The 23,064-nt window shown below is 44.3% G+C and overlaps 1 protein-coding gene across 2 annotated transcripts in view; it reads left to right on the top strand.

Annotated features, from left to right (window-relative positions):
• Prmt3 (protein arginine methyltransferase 3) overlaps positions 1–22,231 on the top strand; it is a 74,081-nt gene extending 51,850 nt beyond the window's left edge. For both annotated transcript variants that reach the window (XM_050122120.1, XM_050122121.1), the window contains 3 exons: positions 13,836–13,886; positions 14,078–14,165; positions 21,398–22,231. In XM_050122120.1, the coding sequence (XP_049978077.1) occupies positions 13,836–13,886; positions 14,078–14,165; positions 21,398–21,507 (249 nt within the window). In that variant the 3' untranslated portion in view covers positions 21,508–22,231. The remainder of the gene's footprint in view (positions 1–13,835; positions 13,887–14,077; positions 14,166–21,397) is intronic.
• Positions 22,232–23,064: the final 833 nt, after the last annotated feature.

Raw genomic sequence — 23,064 nt, 5'->3', positions numbered from 1 at the left:
CTCACGACTACTGTGACTCCAGCTCCAGGACATCCAGCACCCTCTTTTGGCTTCTTTGAGCACACATCTGTACATATCCCCACACAGACATATACACATAAATAAAAGCAATTTTCTAAGTGGAAAAAATTATGGCAGTCATTATATACTAGAATAACTCGGACTAAAGTGGTAGTATTCCTGTAGAACGTCACTCTGGAGGCGGTTGTTGGGGAGAGGACTGAGTGCCGGTGGTTGCTCTCCAGTATCTTGAGAATGGGGTCAGGCTGTCCTCTGTTGAGCTTCCTGGGGAGCCCAGCAAAATAAAGCCAGGCTCACAACTTGCTGTAGGAAGAGGACCTTGCCCTGACAGGCTGACCAGCAACCAACCCTCGTAGGGAAGCAAAGTCAGGGTGTGCAGAGCCTCCCACTAGAGTGAGGTCAGATCGAGAGCAAAGTCCCCATTCGGTATTGGACTGTTGAAGATTGGCAGGCAGCTAAGTGGGCTTCACATTGTTTCCTGAACACTGAACACTACTCCACTTACCTGTTTCTTACTCTCGCTCTTGCTCACTTAGTCACTTTCTCCTGAGGCAAGGTATCACTAGGAGCCCAGGCTGGCCTTGAGCGTACCTTCTCCAGTACGGGGACTGCGGGAACGTGTGACTGTGCCTTCTGTACTGGAGAGGTTTTCACTGTGTTAGTTAATAAGCCTGTTCCTCATACATGGGCTCTCCTGAGGCACCTACAGCAAACGTCTGTCTTGGAACATCTGCCCCTGTCTTAGGGGCGCGGAGAACTGAACGGGGAAGGCTCCTGTCAGGGGTAGTGCATGGTTGAGGCCTAGGGTCTGAGCACTGCACACGACATTGATAGTAAGAACTTGTTTACACAGAGCACAGGCTCTGCCTTTGGGGTTCCCTAGATTTCCCAAGAGACCCAGGCCCAGGCTGATGTCTCACTCTGTCCTCAGCATATGTCCTCAGCTCCAAAAGCCACTGTTGGTTTGATTCTGTGACATAGAAACACCCCTCTCTGCTAATTGTTTAACATTCAAGGCTCCTTCCTAGTTTTTCTGTTAGTTTATTTCAGACATATCTAATATGCCACGTATTCATTTTCTAAAGAGGGTGTTCATTTTAAAACGTGCTTTACATTCATAAGTGGCCAAACTAAGGCATTCTTGTTTCTGATGAAGTTGGTGTCTTGCTCCAAGATCCAGAGTTGAACTTCAATGTTATCATCACTGGTGTCAGCCATGCTTCCCACCATAAATGACTTGTTCTTTTGCTTCTCCCCATGGCAGCGCTGAGGGAAGGGTTTGCAGGGTTGTGACCCCAGAGGCTTGGGCCCAGCAGGTTGGGGAGGCTGCCAAGAGGAAACGCTGCCCAGGACTCTCCTGTTTGTCTAGGCAGTCTCTGGGGCCTAGTGAGAAACTGTCTGCCTAAGAAATCGGGGCCTCCCTAACTAGAGTTTTGAAAAGTTAAAGTAAATGAAAGAACATTGAAGCAGGAACTAAAAATCCTGTTGCCTCTCAGTGTCTTTCAGCCTCTCCTCATGATGTGCCGCGTGAGTGACTGCAGCAATTTGAAAGCTCAGGTTTTGACCTGTGCAGAGGCAGCTGGGCCTTCAGGCTGCTGAGTCTCTAAGGCACATAACACTGCTATGAGAATAGGCTTCACCATGTTTACAATCAAACCTCAGCGAGTCCTTGTCATAGAACTTTGTTTTATTTCCTAATCAAGCTTTACATTTTTCTAATGGCTTCAGGAAGGAGTCGGTTTCTTTAAAACTGTTCTTCAAATCTTCTAAAGGTTTTTTTTTTTTTTTTTGACATATTTAATGGTGGTAACCAGCTAATTCCAAACTCATTCCACATAGTAAATCAGTTCTTGGAACTCCTTGGTGTAGGTTGACCTAATTTTGACCTTGCAAAGCTAATCAACTAAACAAACTAATTATTAAAGCACATCTGTGCTGCTTAGAAATGGTCAGATTTGTCTTGAGCTTGCGTCATGGATTTCAGAGAGACAGCTGGCAGATGTTGTAATAGGCTGCCTTAAGGAAGGTTTATGTTATAGAGGAGAGTGGTTCTCACTGACTTCTCTGCAGCTGGTGTTAGGTCTCCTTGTCGGGATGCCCATGCCATCTAGACCTGAGGCTGATCCTTGTCTCTGCTCCTGTGTGTCCCAAGCATCACCAAGTACTAACTGACCGGTGTTAAGAGCTGGAGGCCTTGGAGTATGTAGTAAGCTGAAGAGGTAGTTCTGTGTCCACAGCCAATACTGGAAAAGTCAGATACTCAGTTTACGCCATGGATATTAGACTGGGAGTTTGGTAGCTGTGCTAGGGCACTCTCGTCATCTAGTGAGGCGCTTGTTCACAGCAGTGCAGCACAGAGAAGAGTGGGCAGAAGTGACTTGCCAGGTCACGTTGTGCTGGCAGTGTGTCCTGAAAGTGTATTTGAAAGTTGTAGCAGAGTACGCTCTCAAGGGTCTGACTGAGCTGTGCCAGCAGCGTTCTGAGAAACTCGGGATGACAAAGAAAAGGTGGGGAGAAAGCTGTTCAGGCTTTCATTTGTTTTTATTAGATTTATCTCCAGTTTACAAGAGGTCCAAGAACAACTGTAAAAGTTGATTCTCCTTCCACCATGAGGTTTCTGGGGATTGGACTCGGGTAATCAGGCTTGACCAAAAGTACCTTTGCCCACTGAGCTATCTCACCATCCCAGAGTAGTCTGTTCCTATAAATTCAGCAGTCTCTCCAGCCACAGGAGTTGCATAGGTCACAGCAGAAGCGCATTCATATGCATGTGTAAGAATATTTATGGCAGCCTTCTTATTGCCCCAAACTGCAGAGAATCCAAGCACTTAACAGAGCAAATAGGGCATTTAATATGTGATATTTAACATTTAACAGGGTAATAAATAAATAAATGTGATGAGAACATAGCAATGAGGAGCACATGTGTGACCATGATATTCATGAGTCTTATGGGTATAAAGTTCACCTCAGAATAGAGGAACCACCCAGGGGAAAGTTTCATTGTGTAAGTTTCAGGCTAAATTAGCATGATTTTTCGTGTTTGATCAGTGCATGCTGTATGCATGTATAGAAGTAGCTTCTGCTCAACCCCATTAAGATGTATAGGTGACCTGTTAATTTTTAGGAAAGGAGTCTAGCTTGGCTAGGACATGTAGACTATAGTGTTTGCATAGGGAAGGTGTAGAGCCTTTCCTATCATCTGCTGCCCTGCACTTAATACAATGAGAAACGGTTAAGAAGCACTTGGAAGCCGGGAGGTGGTGGCGCACACCTTTAATCCCAGCACTCGGGAGGCAGAGGCAGGTGGATCTCTATGATTTCAAGGCCAGCCTCAACTGCAGAGCGAGTTCCAGGACAGGCTCCAAAACTACACAGAGAAACCCTGTGCATCAACTCCCTGCCCCCCAAAAAAAGGGGGAAGATGCACTTGGAAAGGAGCTTTGCTGGAATATGGGGCCAAAGGGACTAGGATGGATGCAGGCGGCTGTTTGTCAGGCTAGCCCCATAGCATAGCCAATAACCATGGTTGACATGGGTAGTTTAGAAAGGAGATGGTGATCCAGGAACTAACTGGAGATGAAATCAAGAGAATGAAGTTAGTAAAGAGGATGAGAGAAGGATGGCATAAAGCCACAGAACCAGAAGACAAAGTCAGAGACAGGTTCCTCGTGGGAAGCTTAAAGGACCGCAGCCAAGACAACAAGCTAACGGGCTCACAACTGTGGATTTTTGTTTTGTTTTGTTTAAGACAGGGTTTCTCTGTGTAGCACTGACTGTCCTGGAACTCTCTTTGTAGACCAGGCTGGCCTTGAACTCACAGAGATCCCCTGCCTCTGCCTTCTGAGTGCTGGGAATAAAGGTGTGCACCATCATGCCTGGCTAACCATTTTTTTTAAACCTTTGCTGCTTCCTAAGGTTTGGGGATTCTGAAAACTTCTTATTGGCAAGTCTATTAAGGCAGCATCATTTTCAGATATAATGCAACAGGTTGGTCAACTGAGCATTCAAGTAAGCAGAGTCCCCAGGAATAGGAACTACCCCAGCATAGATGATTCTGCTGTCTTAAGCAAGCCTGGCCAGTGGCCATTTTTCCATTCCTTATCCCCTCACGTGCTTCTCTATCAGAACATCTTTCCAAACTGCATCGCTGATGGTCTTCAGGAGGCAGGACAGTGGCAGTTGCCTGTCAGCGCTGCAGCAGCTACTCAGCACCCGATGCGGCTCCACTGTTCAAGGCACCCAGTTCATCTCTGCTTTTGCATTCCTCAGGAACACGAACATGAACATATCTTAATTTTGAAAAGCTTAGGTGTGTTCCCTACATTGTGTTAACTCTAAGATGTGTGTTCTTTGAAAGAATGTTGGAAAGAGTGGCCCACAGTGACTAAGTTGCTGTTCAGACATCATCAGTGAGAATGTGACCGTCTACAAAACAGGTAGCTCTGGAGCTGAGAGTGGCTTGTCAATGGAATTGGGGTAGTTCTGAAAGTCAGGCCGTGGTGGAGCCTCAGACTGGCAGACTGAAGGACTGGTAGCACCTGGCTCAGGGGCTCCAGATAGAACTGTAGGCATTGTAACATCATTGCTCTAAAACACCCTGTGTGGAAGCAGGGATTCATGAGCTGCACTGGACAGCTTTGACACTAGATGGGACAGAGGCCTTTAGGTGGGGCAGTGCCACACTGGGACTCAGCAGTGTCAGAGGAGTCATAGAGGCTCAAGCACAGTGGAAGGGTGGATGGGGTATTTATTAAATAAACAGTAGTAGGGTCTGTCTTAATGCTGTCAAAAGGCCTCTCCCTGCCCTGTCACACAGGTCACCTATGGGCATTATTGTGAAGATAAGTGAATTGACTCTTTTTGATAGAGACACTTACCCTGGAGTGATGACCTATGAGAAAATAATCTTGCCCTTTTAGGTCTTTTTCAGAAGTCATTGTGAATATTGGCCCTCAAATCTGACATGACATACCCAGTGTTTCCAGACATTGTGTGTGCGTGGGCATTTATAGGACCATCCATCTTCATGGAGAGATGAGTCAAGAATTGAAAACTAAATGTTTCCTGCATAAACTAGATTAAGTCACAGTGTAGTTTATGATGTTTACAGAAGTGAGTCAGTCCGTCTTCCTCTTCTCACAGAGAAGAGTGACACCATGGTACTGGCCGACCTTCAGCTTGTGCACATGTTCTCCTGTGCTTGGCACATGAGAAAGATATGTGCATGCATGCGTGCACACACACACACACACACACACACACACACACACACCCCTTCTCTCTCTCTCTGATCTGTCCAAGAGTCACAAGAAAATCCCAGAAGGGGGCTAGGGATGTGACTCAGTTGGTAGAATGGCTGCCTAGCATATGAGGAGGCCAGAGTCCATCCCTAGGACTACATGAACAGGCTGTGATCCCAGCACTTGAAGGTGCAGACACAAGAATCAGAAGTCATTCAACTACATAGTGAGTCTGAGGCCAACCTAGGGGATGTGGGACCTGTCACAGAGAGGGAGGGAAGAAAACAAGGGCGATGGGGAGAGGGCAAGAAGGAAGACCCAAAGAAGTTAGACAGACTTGTGGCTGTTTCTGCTCTGTCACTCAGGAAGCAGCTGAACAGCTTCATGTTGCCCCTTTGGGAGCCTTCCACCCTAACAAATAGAAAAGGGTGCTGGTCTTCCTAAGGGTTTGCAGTGGGAATCCTGGAAGACTGACATCAAGAACAGGGCATAGCAGAGACCAGAGAACTGCAATGACTGCAGCTAGCCTCACCACCCCTGCTCAACCCAGGGAACCCAGGTCCCAGGGGAGCCTTACAGCGATAGAGTTGCATGACCCAGGGAACCCAGGTCCCAGGGGAGCCTTATAGTGATGTTGGGTTGCTAGTTTCCTGGGGCATTTCAGAAATAAATTTAAAAATCTTTCTAGAAGATTATTGCTGTAAGCCTAAAATTATTTTTACTAGCAGTTTTAAAAAGTTCATTGTAAGGTACATAATCAAAGGCAATCAGTGATTTTGAGAGAAGACGACATGGACCAAGAACCAGGTGAAATGGGGACTAAGATCAGCTCTGGAAGCCATGGGTATTTGTCCAAATCATACATTAAATCAACTAGACTTGGTGTGGTCAGGAGGAAAGGACTGAAAACATTTCTGAAAATAAGGTACTTAGTGTGGAAAGGAGCCAGACATCCTGAACCTCAATACAGTACAAGTTGGCAGCAGATCTTCATAGTGTTAAAAGGCCCTGTGAGCTGGGCTTCACACCAAAAGAAAATAACTCAGGAGGTGCAAGGACAAGGACAAGACGTGGCCTCACTACCATTTCTATTGCTATGATGAAATAACCCTGACAAACACCCAAGGAAAGAGGAGTCTGTTGTGGCTCACAGTTCATGGTACCATTAACAGCAGTTATTCTCAGTAACTGAATGCAAGAAGAATGAGTAACATGGAGATACATCCAGTAAAGTGATGGAGAAAGCCAGGGACAGTGCACACTTGTAACCTTAGAGGATCAAGCCTGTTCTTGGCTACGTAGTGAGTTCAAGGCTACTCTGAGCTACTGGGGACTCTGTCTCTTGCCATGATGATTGAAACATGAAGAAATGATACAGTGCAGATAAAACTTGCAGACATTGTACTTAGGGAAGGAGGCCAGGTACATCATGACATGTTGTATGAATCCTTCCATGCGGATGTTCAGAACAGGAAAATGTAGGCTTGGACTGGTATAGAATGCTCTAGGGTTGTGATGCTACATGACTCTGATTGCATTGAAGAATGTGAGTTTACACTTATTTAAATGGGTAGCTTTTGTGCTATGTGAATTCTGTCTCAATTAAAAGGGAAGAAGAAACCCTAGACCCATTCTGAAAAAAATCATAGTCCAAGGAGAGAATTTTAAAAACAGTTAGTGGTAATAGGTTTTCCATCCCTCTATAATACGTTTCTCCATTGATGCAGTAAGCCATATGAAGCCGAAATGAAAAAGTATAATAATAGGTTTATTTGAGCAAAGCAAAGGCCAAAGAAGCCACCCCCACAAACAAAAGCAAGGAGACTTTATAGGTTGTAGGTGAGACATGATGACCTGTCCACCACAAGCTGGGTTTGTGCCCAAGTGTGCTCAAAAGCTGAGCACTTTGGGTGGCAACTTGGTGGGTGGCAGTTTCAGGGGAGGAAGCTGCAGTAGCTTTTGTCTTTCCTATATTTGGGAGACTCTCTAAGTGGGTGGGATCTGAAGGGGGTAATGGAGCTTTCCAGATCATGAACTGGAGGTTCCAACAGAACAAGTGGGGCCTCGTGGGGTCTATGCAAGCACTTAGGAAGCTGAGGCAGGAGGATTGTGACTTTCAGGTCAGACTGGGCTGCAAAGCCTAGGTTTAAAAAAGAGAGATAGGAAGGGAAAGAAAATAAAAGGCACTCCAACCCATATTCTATCTTTGTATAATACTAAAAGAGAATAAACCAGTCCTAAGCTCCGCTCCAAGGAAGTCTTTAAGAATTAAAGTGCCATGTCAGTGTCACAGGCCTCTTTTTTCAAGATAGGCTTTCTCTGTGTAGCCCTGGCTGTCCTAGAACGCCTCGAACTCACAGAGATCCACCTGCCTCTGCCTCCTAATTGCTGGGATTAAAGGTGTGCACTACTACTGCTTTCTGTTTCTTAATTTGAATTTCACAACTACAGTTGGTTTGAAAGCTCACTGTACTGTGCACTCATGTGCATTTTTCTGCATTTTTAAGCGTGGCATGGTGACATAAGCCTGTTATCCCAGAACTTGTGAGGTGGAGGTGATGGGAGAATCCCGAGTTTAGTAAGTTTGAGGCCAGCCTGGGTTGTATGAGAACCTGTTTCCAAAGAGCCAAATGATGATGATGATGATATATTTTTAAAGGTTAAAAATACAAAATACATAAAACAATAGCCTATGTTTACAGGACAGAAGAAATATACAATTAGGTGTGGTAAGGTAACAGTGTACAAAAAATCAGATACTTGATTAGGCAAGGACAATTGTACATGCCTTTACACATAGCTACTCGGGAAGCTGAAGCAGATTGCCTGAGCCCACTTTAGGTAACATAGCATGATTCTTTTGTTTGTTTGTTTGTTTGTTTTAAACAAACTCTAGACTCTGAAGAGATGATTCAGTTTATTCCTAAAATGATGTTAATAAGCAATATGAAATAATAAGGATGTGATTTAAACCTGAAAAGGCCTTCCAGCCAATATCTTGGGATAGGTTAGTATTGTAGCGAGATTTTGCAGAAAGAGGTCTTTTAAAGCCATCTTGCGTGTTTTGTTGTTTCCCATGTTGTTCAGTCCTTTTTCTGAATACCACTCAGGCTGGCGTTGCCCTTTGGGAGTTGCACGGCACTTAGAATGCATTGTCCCCTAGAGGGACCACAGCAGCAAACAGAGACACAAATTCACTCTTGGGATAAAATAGAAATTAATTGAAGAAGAAAGAGTCTATAATTTAAGGCATAGTTAGCCTTGGGAGGAAACTGTCGCTTTCCCATTTGCTGATTCTGCGCCAGTCATCGCAGCTCTGCTGTCTGCTCAGCAGCCGTGTCGCCCGTGTTTGTGTCTGCATGCGCGTATGTATTATGACATAAGCTCTGAACCTTCCCCCGCATTATCTGCTGCTTGCTTCAGACCCTTCATCTGTCGGCGCTTACATTCAGTGCTGAGATTTTGAAAGAAATACTCCACAGCAGATGAATTGTGCTTTTGCTGCAGAGCTCCTGCCACATGGATTACAAGCTCTGTTTCTCCATGCTTGAATACACTCCATCAAAAGCACATTATCCTCCACGGCTGTGGCCAGCTGCCTAATTGTATCTGCTGTACCCATGCGCTGGTGGAACATGATACCACAGAGGAACAGGAATGATGAATTACCCCCTGCAGGTGATAGTGATCGTGATGATTTTTAATTTCCTTCTTCCTCGTACAGTCTAGAGACTAGACTGATTGCATTTCATTGGCTGCCATCTTCTTCCATACCCACATGGGTTCCCCTTTGTAAAAAGACCCACCGCACTGACACATGTGAAAAAGTCGTTTGTTTAATTCTTACCCATTATTTCTCAAATGCATGGGTGTAAAAGGAACTGCTTACTTTTATGCATACAAAGCAAACAAGAAAAATGTGGCTTAAAGAAGACTTTTAAAATGATTCTGTTTATACCTGCTTAATGTTATTTTCTTCCTGTGACACCCACAAGACACATAAGCAATCCCCTCTGGAACAGTGTTCTCCACAATAGAGCCACACGCCGACAACTTCTCCATGTGTCTGAAATGTCAGAATCAAAACATTCTCAAGTGTCCAGAAGTCACTGTCCCCAGTCTCTTTCATCCTGTCCTCTGCCATCTCTGTCATCTCACTCTCCGCTGTGGTGGCAATGGCTGTCCATTCCCCTCTCTTGGCCTCTGACTGATAGAGCTGAGTGTGTGTTTGGGGGGGGGGTGTTGTTTAATATCACCCTGACTTTGTGGATTAGCCAGTTACTTTTGATACTTGGGCTTCATACCTTTTTCTTCTAAGCAATCCCTGCTGCCACCGAGATACCAAGGAAACTAGCAACAATGTGCCCTGTGCATGCCCTTTGAGCCCCTGCTCCAGTTGCTCACTGCTTTTACCCAGGTGTCGTCATCTCCAGTTCTCTGTGGTGGTCTTCGAGTCTGGTGTTTGACTTCCGAGGGGAGAATAGAGGTCATTGAGATTAGCACTGGGAGCCAGGTGTACTGGTGTATGCCTTTAATCCCAGCACTTAGGAGTCAGAGGCAGGCGTGTCTACATAGTGAATGCCAGAACAGCCAGGGCACCACAGAGAAACCCTGTGTCATAAAACAAAAAGAAAAAAGTTCAAAGTTAGCACTTGGAGGCCCTAAGACAGCCTTCCACAGTGATGCCAACAGGATGATGGGACTGTAAAAGCTTGTTATGTTCTCTGGAAGGAACGGTTTTGTTCTCAAACCAGCTGACATTTGATTGAAAACAGCACTTTGCCCAAATGGCTCTACAGAAGTCCTAGCTCCAGCCATAGTTCAGCTGGCTTCCCCAGCTGCGCTTCAGGCCGAGTCTTCCTTCTGTCTCCTTAAGAATCACTTGTCTAGTAGTCAGTCCTCCTGAGTGCCTGAAATCGTGGACAGTACCCAGACCGATGTAGCTCATGTGCTCTCCAGCATGGACATGAGAGTCTCCAGTCAAGTGTGCTGTACATCAAAGCACAGTGCGCGGCGAAAGGGCTGCAGCCATGTGGGCAAGCCAGCCTGGGCTACATGATGAGGCCCCTGTCTCAAATGACTCCAGAAACTCTGGCTTTCCAGAGCCAGTGTGTTTTGTGTTCACAGTCCCGGGAAAGCACACTATAGAGCAGGTTGTCTATAGATCATACTCACCTTTTCCTATGCCCCCTCGTGTGTCTGCGGCCTTGGTCTCCAGATGCCATTGGGACACTGGTCTGATGAGGAAGCAGAGGCAGAGCAGTTCCCAAGTGTGGAGTTAGTCAGGAGGGTTCCAGTGCTAGTCACCAAAACAAAAGAAACGTTGCCTTGTTTGTTTGTTTGTTTCTTGTTACCCCAAACTCATCAATATTTCTCTCACTTTTTAGCTTTATCTTTGTTTTTTTTTTTTTTTTTAGCTAAAATTTATAGATGGTTGTTTGGTGTTAGAAGACAGTTCTAAGATATCTTTGTACTTTGAAATCCCTCTTGAGACTGGCATTCCATCATCATTACAGCTGTCCTGCCAGGTCATTGATTGGCAGGCTGCTTTTTATTAAAAAAAAAAAAAAAGTTAGAGAAGTCGTTTTCTTTGTGATTTTTTGTTAATGCATCTCAGAATTGAGAAACATCTTTCTTATCAGGTATGCGTTCTCTTGCCTCTTTCTGCTCCCCAGTGTCTTAATGATAGACAAAAGAAGAGCAGGTGGAAAGGTCTGGAAGGTCCCAGCACCAGAGATGCCCTTGCCACAAAGACAGTGTGAGCCACCATCCTAGCACACAGATACATCCACAATCTGAATGCTCCCTGACTCTCCTTCTCTTAAGAAGAACCCTTAGGTTTTTAAAGAAGATTCTATTGTGTGAGTGTGGTTGATTAATCTTTAGACATTAGTACTTGACTCCGTCCATGGTCCTCTCCCTTCCCAGAGGAAGATTGTACCCAGTCATTTCCCTTCCTTTCTAAATAAGCCAGCCTTAAAAACATACAACAACAAGACAAAAACAAAGATAGTAATAAAATCATTAGATTCTTACCAATTTTCTTTATCTGTATTCATTTCTTTGGTAAATCCTCAGTGTACAATGTACAGTTGATTTAGTCAGTTATCCTAACTATATAGGGCTAGCTGCATTTACGAGACAAGGAACTAAAAATATACCTAAAACTGTTTGAGAGCTATATAAGGTGGTGCTGGGTGAGAGATTTCAGCTATGCCCCAGCCCTGCTCTTAAACAGACTGCAGCCTGAGGGCAGGCAGTGTGATCAGTGTGGGGAGCGGTACACTCAAGTGGTGTCTGCTCAGCGCTGCACCAGGAGTACCATGGAGGACAGGGCAGACACCAGAAATATACTTACAAAAGCAGCTGGCTTCGTCTGTGAAGGTGCTGTAGGTATAGACGACCCAGGATTTGTTATAGAAGCTCACTGTAGCCTCATGCCTCTCTGGAATAGCCGGTGTCTGCTCTGTGATTCTGTTGGGAGAAGTATCAACAGCATTTCCATTCCCTCTTTGGTGTCTAACGTGTAATGAACTTCAAGGTTAAGTATTGGATTTGCTTTGGACTCAATGTGAAATAGCTCTCCAAGATCAATAAAATTCTCCATTCTTTGCAAAAGTGGCAGAGCACACAAATTGGCCTGATGGTGAATTTTCAATAATCAATGCCTTGTTTTTAGCGCTTTGTAAGCTTAATTTAATGCCAGTTTTGAAAACAGATTTAGTCCACCTAATCCATTATGAAAGAAAGGGAATGGTAGCATTTAAGTTTTAAACAAGCCAAGGTGGAATTGGGCTGCAGAGATGCCTTGGTGGATAATAGCTCGTGCTGGTCTTGCCCAGGACCCAGGTTCAGTTCCCAACACCTACATTCAGCAGCTTACAACCCCTGCAACTCAGGGTCAGGGGATCTTTGCCCTCTTCTGGTTACCACAGACATTAGGCACACATTGAAATGACTAGGTAAGGCCATCCTGATCTGACTCCATTTTGTGTTTACTTAAATGGTTTTCAACCCCCTACCTCCCACCCACTCATGGTTCCTTCTGCCTTGACAACATTTTTGAAATTTCTATGGCCTTGACTATGGTCCAGATGTAGTAGCAAAAAATAATTGGAAGGTTATGTCTAGAATAATTAACTATCCTCTGCCCAGAATGAGTGTTTCAAGGTTCCTCTGACTCTCATTGGATCTTGATGTATCTCTTTGGGTTTCCTTTAAAATGTTGTATCCCTGAACTTGGGCACTGAGAGACTTTTCAGAGTCTCAAGCCCACCTTGGTCTGGCTGTCCATGAAAAAGACTTAAAACTTTGATTTTTTTTTTTTTTTTTTGGTTTTTCAAGACAGGGTTTCTCTGTGGCTTAGGAGCCTGTCCTGGAACTAGCTCTGTAGACCAGGCTGGTCTCGAACTCACAGAGATCCGCCTGCCTCTGCCTCCCGAATGCTGGGATTAAAGGCGTGCGCCACCATTGCCCGGCAAAACTTTGAATTTTCGATTAATCATCATGTTTGTCAATAATTTATCTCATGTGGATCATTACCATGTGGTGCTCACACCTACATACACATAAAATAAAAATAAATATTTTTTCAGATGTGAAATATATATTTATCTGAATGGTTTAATCTTTTTCTGGAGACTGTCTTGTATTGTCCCAGTAATATTTAGAGTTAATTTTATTGGTTTTCCTTATATATATGTTTTCCCACATATATTTTGTCAAAAACATGCGTTGATGATATTTTTATAAACAGTTTTGAGTGCTATGATTTATGCTCATTTTTAATAAATAACATTTAAAAATTGCATCTGCTAATCCCATTGCAAAAATTTTTTATTGGTTTTTCAAGGCAGGATTTCTCTGTGTAGCTTTGGAGTCTGTCCTGGAACTAGCTCTTGTAGACCAGGCTGTCCTTGAACTCACAGAGATCTGCCTGTCTCTGCCCCACAGTGCTAGGATTGAAAACATGAGCCACCACAGCCCGGCTCACAAAATTATTTTAATTTGCTTTAAAGTTGGGCAAACTAGATGAAAAAACAATAGTAGTTGCAAAAGAGTGCTTCTCCTGTGACCCAGCCTCAACTGTAGCCATGATCTCACAGATGGCGTCTTTTGTGAAACAGTCTGGACTGAGCTCTGGCACTTCTGGCTATGCCTGGCCGTGCCTAGCTACAGATGCCTAAAGTCTGAGGAGAGCTGGAGGGCGCAGGGTGACTCCCTTGCTGTCTGCCAGTTTCTCAACTTAGTCTGTTCTGCCAGTCTAGCTGGGCCTCTCTGCCTAGCCTCTTACCTGGGGCAGCCTTGCTTGACTATTTTTCTGATAAGCCATTTATTAATTGTTTGATTAGCCTTGTTACCCTTATTATCACACAGTTCTATGGGGAAAAGCCAATTGTGGTCTTCATTTTCCTTACAGCGTCTTTTCCTGGAAAAATAGCGACGAGTCAGTTATGAGGTGTCTAGGCTTTGAGATAGTTTCTAAGGTGTCAAGTCTTAAAAGACGGAATAGTTAATGATTGTATCGTGTAATTAGTTTAATAATCTATCATATTCTTTTTTAAACCACAGGCAGTCGCTGGGTACTTTGATATACATTTTGAGAAGAATTGCCACAGCAGAGTAAGTATCATGAGTTATTCATAAGGATTAATTATATGGAGTACTCTGTTTGATTTGTGCCCTAAGGTGTTTGATCAGAAGCGTTTTGCTGTTGTAAGCAGTTGCAGCTTGTATTTGATGTAGTAGATTAATGTACCATGATATTAAAAATCGTGTACTTCATCAGATACTTCCGAACTTTACCAATGCAGGTCGTGTTCTCTACGGGCCCTCAGAGCACCAAAACACACTGGAAACAGACAGTGTTTCTGCTGGAAAAGCCGTTTCCAGTGAAAGCAGGTGAGAAACCTTGCCTTCATTCTGGGGGATGGTAGTCATCACGTGTCCTTAGAGGAGCATAGCAGAATTCCAGTAGAGGAAAGGCGGTGGTTTCAGCTTCTCTACATAGATGTATGCAAATAGCTGGCAATCTTCATGGAAGTGGGGGATTGCAAGGGTCTTTTCCAGCCTCGGTTTCTCTCATTTTGTTTTTGAGTGGCATTTACACACACAGCATTACTTACTTGACATAGTAATTACTGTATCAAGTAATTTGTTTTGGTTTTGAGACTAGGTCTCACTTTAAAGCCCAGGCTGGCTCCAAGCTCAGAACAATCCTCCTGTCTCGGTTCCCTGCATGCCCACTGCTCTTCTTCTCTGTAGCTGCCATGCTTACTTACCATCTTTTCTCTGCCATCTCAGCTGGTTTTCACATCTGCAAACCACTGTAAAGATTTCTGTGGCCATGTGCTGAGAGACCGCCAAAAACACCCAGGGAAGGCGTGGGGGGAGGCATCGTTTCTGTGGCCATGTGCTGAGACCGCCGAAAACACCCAGGGAAGGTGTGGGGGGAGGCGCATCATGACTTGGAAGTGTCCTCCAGCAGGAGCATGAGTTCTGTGTGCTAGATGGGAATGGCTCTGGACAGTTGTCAGACTTCTCAGGCTACACAGGGGTCAGCGTCAGAGTGGGGCTGCATATCACCATTATGCTAAGCTCTGCTTCCTGTTTCCCGACCTCTGAGATAGCTTTGGTCTCACTGTCGCTGCGTACATTAAATGTAGGTGCAGAGGAGCTGTTAGAGGAAAGTGACGTCTTGCTGGCGCCTCTCACTTCAGGTTCCAGTGCTGTCTGTGGGAATGAGACCTTGATAGTGCCATTTTCTCTGAAGAAAGCTGAAGCGTAGCACAGCTGACCCGACACTAACACAGACGAGGCTTTGGATGCAACTCTACTTTCATTTTTGTGCTCACATTGGCCTTGCATGAAAACTTGAAGGTCCTTCTTGTAGCCAGCTTGTCATCTTAATTCTAGGACTCTAAAGTCACGTGTTTTATACGCGAGGATGAAGATAGCTTTTAAGCTTGCTTCTCCAAATTCTCTCTTAATTTCAAAGAAATACTTGATAACTGGCAAGAATTTGAAATTCTATCTATTCTTCTTACAACCCTGAAGATGACTAGTGTGTGCTTCACCTTCAGGCTTTTCCTAATGTTATAAAGCTGGTTGTGCTCAGGTTGCTCTCTAGCCCAACAACTTAACACCTTTGAATGAATAGAGCCAAGAAGTTTGTTGTTTAAGAATGAGCATGCCTAAAGTAGAGGTATGGGGTGGTTAGTGTCATCCTCTGCTTCATAGTGGGTTCAAAGCCAGCCTGAGCTGTGTGAGATACTACCTTGAAAAAAGTCTCTCTCAGATAGATAAATAGATGGATAGTAGGTAAATAGATAATAGATTGAGTGATAGAGATGATAGACTGATAGATATAGATGGTTGTTAGATGTCAAAATAAGGGAGATTTAACAAACAAGCTGAATCCCTCACTGCATAGGGGCATTCTAAATGCCTGTCCTCAGGGTAATAGCAGGAAGAAGAGGCCTAGGGCAGAAAATAGGACACGGTACATGTTCTCCACTTGATAATAACTAGAACCCGCAGATTGAAGTCATTGAGAGTTAAGATAAAGCAAATGGCATAAATTGCTGATCAACAGATTGAACAAAGCACCTTATAAGCCAGGACCAAAAGTATTAGTAGAGAAAATGGAGAAAGCAGAGCCTCAGATCCACATCAGAGGGCTGGCAGGGTGGTTCAGTGGTCCAGGTGCTTACTGCCAAGCTTGACAATCTAAATTCAGTCCCTGAGACCCACATGTAGAAGGAGAGAATCAACTCATAGTTGTTGACCGCATGCATGTGCACATATACACACACACAGAGTGATAAGCGTGTGTTCATGTACATGCATTAAATAAATGTAGTTTTAAAAACAGAAAAAAATGCTTTAAGTTCTGTACATTTAGAACTACAGAACATTGAGAGAAATGAAATCCTCATGAATGGAGAGGTGCGCTGTTGGTTGGTATATTCTCTGCACCATACACAGAGACTAGCACACTCAGTGGATTGTAGATACCATTTGTTTTTTATCAAAACTTGTATTACATTTTATTTATTTGTATATATAGGTGCACACGTGGCACAGTACCCATGTGGGAGTCAGAGGATAGCTTAGGGGAGTTGGTTCCTGCTATCCACAGTGTGGGTCCCAGGGATTGAATTCAGGTCCTCACTTAGGCTTGGTGAACCAACATCAGATCTAGATACGTAAAATTTAAAGGCTTTAAACTGTGTAAAACGCATGGTCAATAGATCATCTTTTGGCAGGTTTATAAAAGGGAATGTTGGCAAGACAACTATATATGCCATCAAAATTTTAAACTCCCTCGTTGGATAGTTTCATCCAGATAAAATTCAGATTTTCCCAAAGCTGTTTTTTAAAAAACATTCTTGTCTTCCAGCTTCACCCTTTCAGGGCCCAAGACTAACTCATGCCCCAGCTGCATCTTCTTGTTGGGGCTTTTGTGGTGCTTTGGGACAAGCCCAGGATGTCATAGATGCCTTGGCAAGCGCTCCACCATGGAGCTGCAGAGATGACATTTCTTAGTTCACTGTCCTACTTTCTTAAGAACTTCCTTGGGTTTATTCAAGGTAGTCGTCTCTGTCTGCAGCTGCTGTGGCTTCTTTGTGTATAGAGTTCCACTTCTGCTCTCTTCACTCTTGGGAGTCTGCTGGTTGTCCTCAGTCTGTGGCTTTCTCCTCTCCTGTCCTCTCCAGGTCAGCCTGTCCACACATCTGCTGCTGTGTCCCCTTAGCGTGTGTCGAGTTCTAACAGCATGTTTGTGTCGCCATATGCTGTGCTGACTTCTAATGGCATGAGTCCTTAGCCTTTCGATTTTATCTGGTAGTGTGTGGCTGAGGGACTACAGTAAGACTACTTGCTTAGGTCCCATTCATCTGTCACTTAGGGTGGCACCATGCCAAGGCACTTAACTCGCTGCTGTGTGACCATCTTGCCAGCTCCAGTGTGCTTGGGGACCTTACTGTGTGGCTGGACTTAAGCAGGTTGTTTTATCTTGCATGGCTGAAAAGAATTTTCAATGTGTGGTTTTATGCATGGCAGAGATTTTAGGTAGAGTTCAAGCCAAGAGTCTATTTTGAAAATTTTACAATTTATGAATTTTGGTATCCATGATGTAACATGCAAGATGTTTGTTTGTTTGAAGCAGGGTCTCAAGTGGCCCAATCTGACCTTAAATTCACTGTTTATGTGAGGATAGCTGAACTTCTGATCCTTTGGCCTCCTCTTGAGTGCTGACATTATCGGTGTTGCACTAACATACACTGATGCAGCATGTTTCAGTATAGCCGTGTAGTTACTCTGCCTGTGTTGTTTACATGTGCATATGTCTGTGTCTGCTTCTGTCTGCAACAATGGCCAGTGTTGTTTGGTAAACTAAATTCACTCCCTGCGAGGGTAGACTGAATACTTAGAAAGTAGGAAGACGACTGGACCTGATGGTTTACACTAGGGAGACAGGGGCAGGTGGCTCTCTTGAGTTCAGAGCTAATCTGGTCTACATGGAGAGTTCCAGGCCAAGCGGAGCTTTACAGCAAGACCCTGTCTCCAATTTTAAAAGAAAAAAGAAATAATAGTTGAAAAAGAAAAAAGAAAAAAGGGGGAAAAAGCTGCGAATAAGGAATTTCTCCCACTGAGAATGTATCTGAAATAAGAATTCAGACAATTCATTTGGCTAGGAGCAAAACTCACTAGATTTTGGTTTGCTTTATTTACAAGCTAGTTCTAAAAAAAAAAATTTGCAAAGAAACAGCCCACTTCAGAATTTAGGGTGCTCCAGCTTGGTGGGGGGGGGCTGTCGCCAGGATGGAGTTTAGTTGCAGAAGACATCCTTTTAAAATGTGTGGTGTTTCTTTGTATCCGAAAACAATACACTTTTTTTTACACAGCTTACACAACAATTTGTATTACAAATCTTGATCTGTTTCATGTTTAAATTTGAAAATATGGTTGTCATCAGGCTGTTTCTTTACACACATAGTGTGTTTGCTCAGGTTGTTGACACACAGTGAACTTTCTCAATGGTTACACACACAGTGAACTTGCTCAGGCTGTTTACACACACAGAGTGAGCTTGCTTGATGTTTACACACACAATGAGCTTACTCAGGCGGTTTACACACACTCGATGCTTACACACACAGTGAGCTTGCTTGGGCTATATGCATACACAGTGAGCTTACTCAGGCTGTTTATACACACGTGATGCTTACACACACAGTGAGCTTGCTTGGGCTGGTTACACACACAGTGAGCTTGCTCAGGCTGTTTACACACACTCGATGCTTACACACACAGTGAACTTGCTCGGGCTGGTTACACACACAGTAAGCTTGCTCAGGCTGTTGACACAAGCTTGCTCCAGCTTTTTCTCTCCATCCAGCAAGAGCTTGCTGTACACTCTGAGCAGCATCAGTTATTTGTATCTGCCTGACACTGACTAATTACTCTTATCTAGCCCGCTGTGACAGCCACTGCACTTCAGTTAGGTGCGGACAGTTGAAGGGGGCTCAGCAGTATGAATTATGTGTTTACCACTGTGACCCTTCACACCATTTAATTAACTTCAGTAAGTGTGTATTGCACCCTAATCTTTGAAATGGCTGCTGTGGAAGAGAGATAGATCTTTTGTTTTATCTTCAAACATGAGAACAGCAGCAATGTCAGCTTCATATTTAAGGCAGTTTATGCTTAATGTTTCTCCTAGTGTTGTGAGTTCTCAGCCCCTGTTTGTTTCAAATAAAGGCAGTCATTTAAATAATTCTATTGGGTGCATAATTTTTTCTGTGCTTTCCTCATTGTCTTTGTGTCCCTGAGACAGCCACACTCTATGGTCCAGTATCTCCTGCCTCAGCCCCCTGAGTGCTAGGATTATGGCTGGGTCACTGCCCAGCTTTGTGTTTGTATATGTAGTTTGCATTTGTCTGATTCCTGATGACATCAGCATTTTTCATCTGCTATTGGGATTTGTGTGGCGCTTGTGAGGAATTGGATTTTTGAGACAGTCTCTCTCTGTGTCCTTGCCTGGCTTTACCAGACTGACTTTGAATTTGCTATCCTCCTGGTCCTGCCTCTGCCCCTAGGTTCTGGGCAGTAGTTGGGTGCTACCACATCCTGCCCTTTTGCTGGATTTTTAGGTGGGTTATTTTTTGTCAGTTAGCTGTAAGAATTGTTTGTGTTCTTTATAAGGTAGGTGCATTGATGATGTCTTCATCCCAGTTTCTACCATGTCTTTACAAAGAATAGCCATAGAATAGAGGTTTGATGAGTTTTACTGTCAGCCATTGATAGCATGTGCCTTTTGTGCTGATCCTAAAACTTCAGCTGATTCTGACAACGATGTGTGTTTCTTCTGAAATGTTCAGGCTTGCTCACAACCTTTAGGTCTCTAATCTATTTCATGTTCATTTTAAGAGTTAGTGATTCATCTTTTCAGTTGTTCCGTCTTCATTCTCGACAGAACTGTCCTTCTCCATTTAATTACCTTGGTGCCTTTGTCGGAAGTTAATGGGCCATATGCATATGGGCCTCCTTCTGAGCGCACGCTTTGTTCTGTTGATCTATGTGTCTGTCCTTAAGTCAGGAGGACACCATCTTTATAAACGTTGATCCTCTAGCTTGTTCAAACTATTTCGGCTCTTATCACATTCCATTCACATATACATTTTATCGACTGGGGTGCTCATGAGGGTGTGCTGAGTCCACAGACCAGTGGGGAGAATGTGGTCCACATGGTGCTGAGTCCAACCCCATGCATATCCTCCATATTTCATGGTTGTATGTCAATACATGGCATAAGTTCCATTTTCTCTGTGTTATGTACCAAAACAAGTCTATTTAATTCATGAAGTGGCATCTTCTCAGTTTCTGAATCAGTAAATGATAAATTCAGACCAAGTTTATTGGAGTGAAATGAAAATTTAAAACTACAAAAGGAAATGGCTCAGCTGGTGAAGTGTCTTCCCTTCAAGTGTGGGGACCAGAGTTCAGATCTCTAGCACCCACATAAAGAGCCAAGTGTAGTACCACGTGTGCCTGTGAGCCCAGATTAAAAATCCGCAACAGCTGATCCCTGAAGTCACTGGCTAGTCTAGCCCAGTTGTGAGTGCAGGTGTAGTGAGAGACTCCTGTCTCAAAGTAATAAAGTTGGGCCAGGAATGATGACACACACTTTTAATCCTAATGTGTGGAAGGGGGCCAGAAGCAGGTGGATCTCTATGACTTCAAGGCCACCCTGTCTTAGAAAACAAAAACAATAAAGTAGACCCAGCTGAGGAGCTGTTGGCAACTGTTAAGCTTCTGCGAGAGAGCAGTCGGTTTTCTTTGGAGTCCCTGGTCAAGTCACTCATGCTCCATAGAAGGCACCGACATCTAAGGATATATGAGATATGAGCAGCACAAATTGGACTTGATGGGGTTAAACAGAACAAACTGGGCGCTGTGGAGCACAGCTTTAATCAATCAGGAGGCAGAGGCAGGCGGATCTCTGTGAGTACAAAGCCAGCCTGATCTATATAGTGAGTTCCAGGAGCTTGTCTTAAAAATAACAACAACAAGCTGGGTGGTGGTGGTGCATGCCTTTAATCTCTGCACTCAGGAGGCAGAGGTAGGCGGATCTCTGTGAGTTTGAGGCCAACCTGGTCTACAAGACCAGGAGTGGCTCCAACTCCACGGAGAAACTCTATCTCAAAAAAACAAAAAACAAACAAAGATAACAACAACAAAGAAAGAACACCAAGCTAGGTGGGAGGGAAGGAGAATGGATCTGGGAGGAATTGGAGTGGCCTTATTAAAGCAGGGAATGGTGAGGACACCACTGTCAGCCTTGCTTTGTCACTGTAACTGCAGAGAGATGGGGGAAGTGAAATGAGGTTTCGCACTAGAAAGGCTCAGGCATCCCTGTGAGTCTTCAAGAAAGCCTGCTTACCTGTAACAGCTGTGGTTTCATGGAACTGGTGTGTGCTCACTGTTGGGCCTCTGTGGTTCCTCCTGTTTACATGGCAGGACACTGAAGGCCGGCAGCCATGTCTTGTGCCTCTGTGACGACAGAACAAGAGACCCACTGGATGGTACGTTCTTACTGCTCTTACTGTGTGCTCTGCCTTACTTTGTAGGTGAAGCCTTGAAAGGAAAGATCACCGTTCACAAGAATAAGAAGGATCCTCGCTCCCTCATTGTGACCCTGACCTTGAACAGCTCAACTCAGACTTACAGTCTCCAGTGACCATCTTGGTCTCCAGCTGCCACAAAACCTGAAGCACACATGACTCTCGGTCTTTAACATGGGATCAGGCGGGCTCCACAGGGCTGCAGCTCCTGGCTAGTAAGTGTAGAATAGAGTAGGGAGCTCAGCGGAGGACCATGTCCTCCTCCTGCTTCTGCTGTGGAACCCTAGTCGCAGAAGCCTGCTTGGCAGACTAGCTGAAGGGAGCCCTCTCCTGCCAGACTGAGTAAGTCAGCTTACTTTTGAAACAGTAGTAATTCCGGATTTCTTTTATATATTTGTAAGTTTCTTACTATATATTCTTTTTAATAACGAGCAGGACAAAGCCCTGTTTTGTTGGAGGTTTCCTTTCCGGAAGAACAGTTTTTAGTTGCATCCTTTGCTATAATATCAGGATATCTTAAGACCAGAGAGCCAGTGGACAGGACAGAGCAGTGGCTTCTGCAGGTCCTGTTTGCAGAGGCTGAGCCTGTCCTCTCCAGCCACCTGCAGCTCAGCTATCTCTTCTCAGTGTTCTCGAGCCATAGATAGCACTGCCGGGGAGTCTGACCTCAGTACTTACCCTAGGTGTGATGGACTCCTCGAGGCTGAGATGGATAGATGCCTCTCAAATGCTGCCTTTCAGACCAGGTCACACAGGCATCTGCTAATGTTAGAAATCATGTTATTTCAGTTGGAAGAATGAAAATACTCAATAAAATGTCTAACTATTGGAGAATTGAAAGCTTCCTCTTTGCACTGATTGCTGTTGTGAGGTCATAAACATTTAACAAGTCAAGGAAGGTGTCAATTTCAAGAAGCAGTAATTCCAGCAGGTGAACCAGGCGTGTTGTCTGTCCACACTAGACACCAGTAGGAGCTCAGACTAGTCCTGAAGTGGGTGGGTTCCCACGCAGCTGTAGATCTCAGTGTGCTCTTAGTCTTTCTTTAGCCCGACACCCCTTCACAAGATGCCGGTTATGTTAGTACAGGTCAGGTGTTGAGGTCAGGGCCTCAGTAAGAGGAGGTGACAGTATTATCGTTGTTCATTGAAGGAGCTCTTCCCAGGAACACAGAATGAATGAGCAGCCTCAGCAGGCTGGCCTTTACGAAATACAAGAAGGGCTACAGCAGAAAAGAACTGGACTGTCAGCGGAGGGAGATAACCCATCAGATTTTGTATTGTATTGTTTTGCAGTATTGAGATTTAACTCAGGGCTTCACCCATGATAGAGAACCACTGAGCTATGACCCGGCCTTCCTTTTTTTTTTTTTTTTTTTTCTTCTTATTTCCTTTCTGTTGGAGGAGGCTGCTTGTTGGTTTCTGGCCACCCAGCTAGCTTAGACCTGAAATAATCACACAGAAACGGTTTTAATTAAATCTCTGCTTGGCCCATTAGCTCTACCTTCTTACTGGCTAACTCATATTAATTTAACCCATTTCTATTAATCTATGTATTGCCACATGACAGTGACTTACTGGCTAAAGTTCCCAGCATCTGTCTCCAGCGGCTCCATGGCTTCTCTCTGACTCCGCCCTGCTTTTTCCCTAGCTTTCCCTGCCTACCTAAGTTCTGC

This window comes from Alexandromys fortis, unplaced genomic scaffold, assembly GCF_014885135.2.
Source record: "Alexandromys fortis isolate MF-2015 unplaced genomic scaffold, M_Fortis_MF-2015_v1.1 scaffold_170, whole genome shotgun sequence".
Lineage (NCBI taxonomy): Eukaryota > Metazoa > Chordata > Mammalia > Rodentia > Cricetidae > Alexandromys > Alexandromys fortis.
This window is presented reverse-complemented; position numbering and strand designations above follow the sequence as displayed.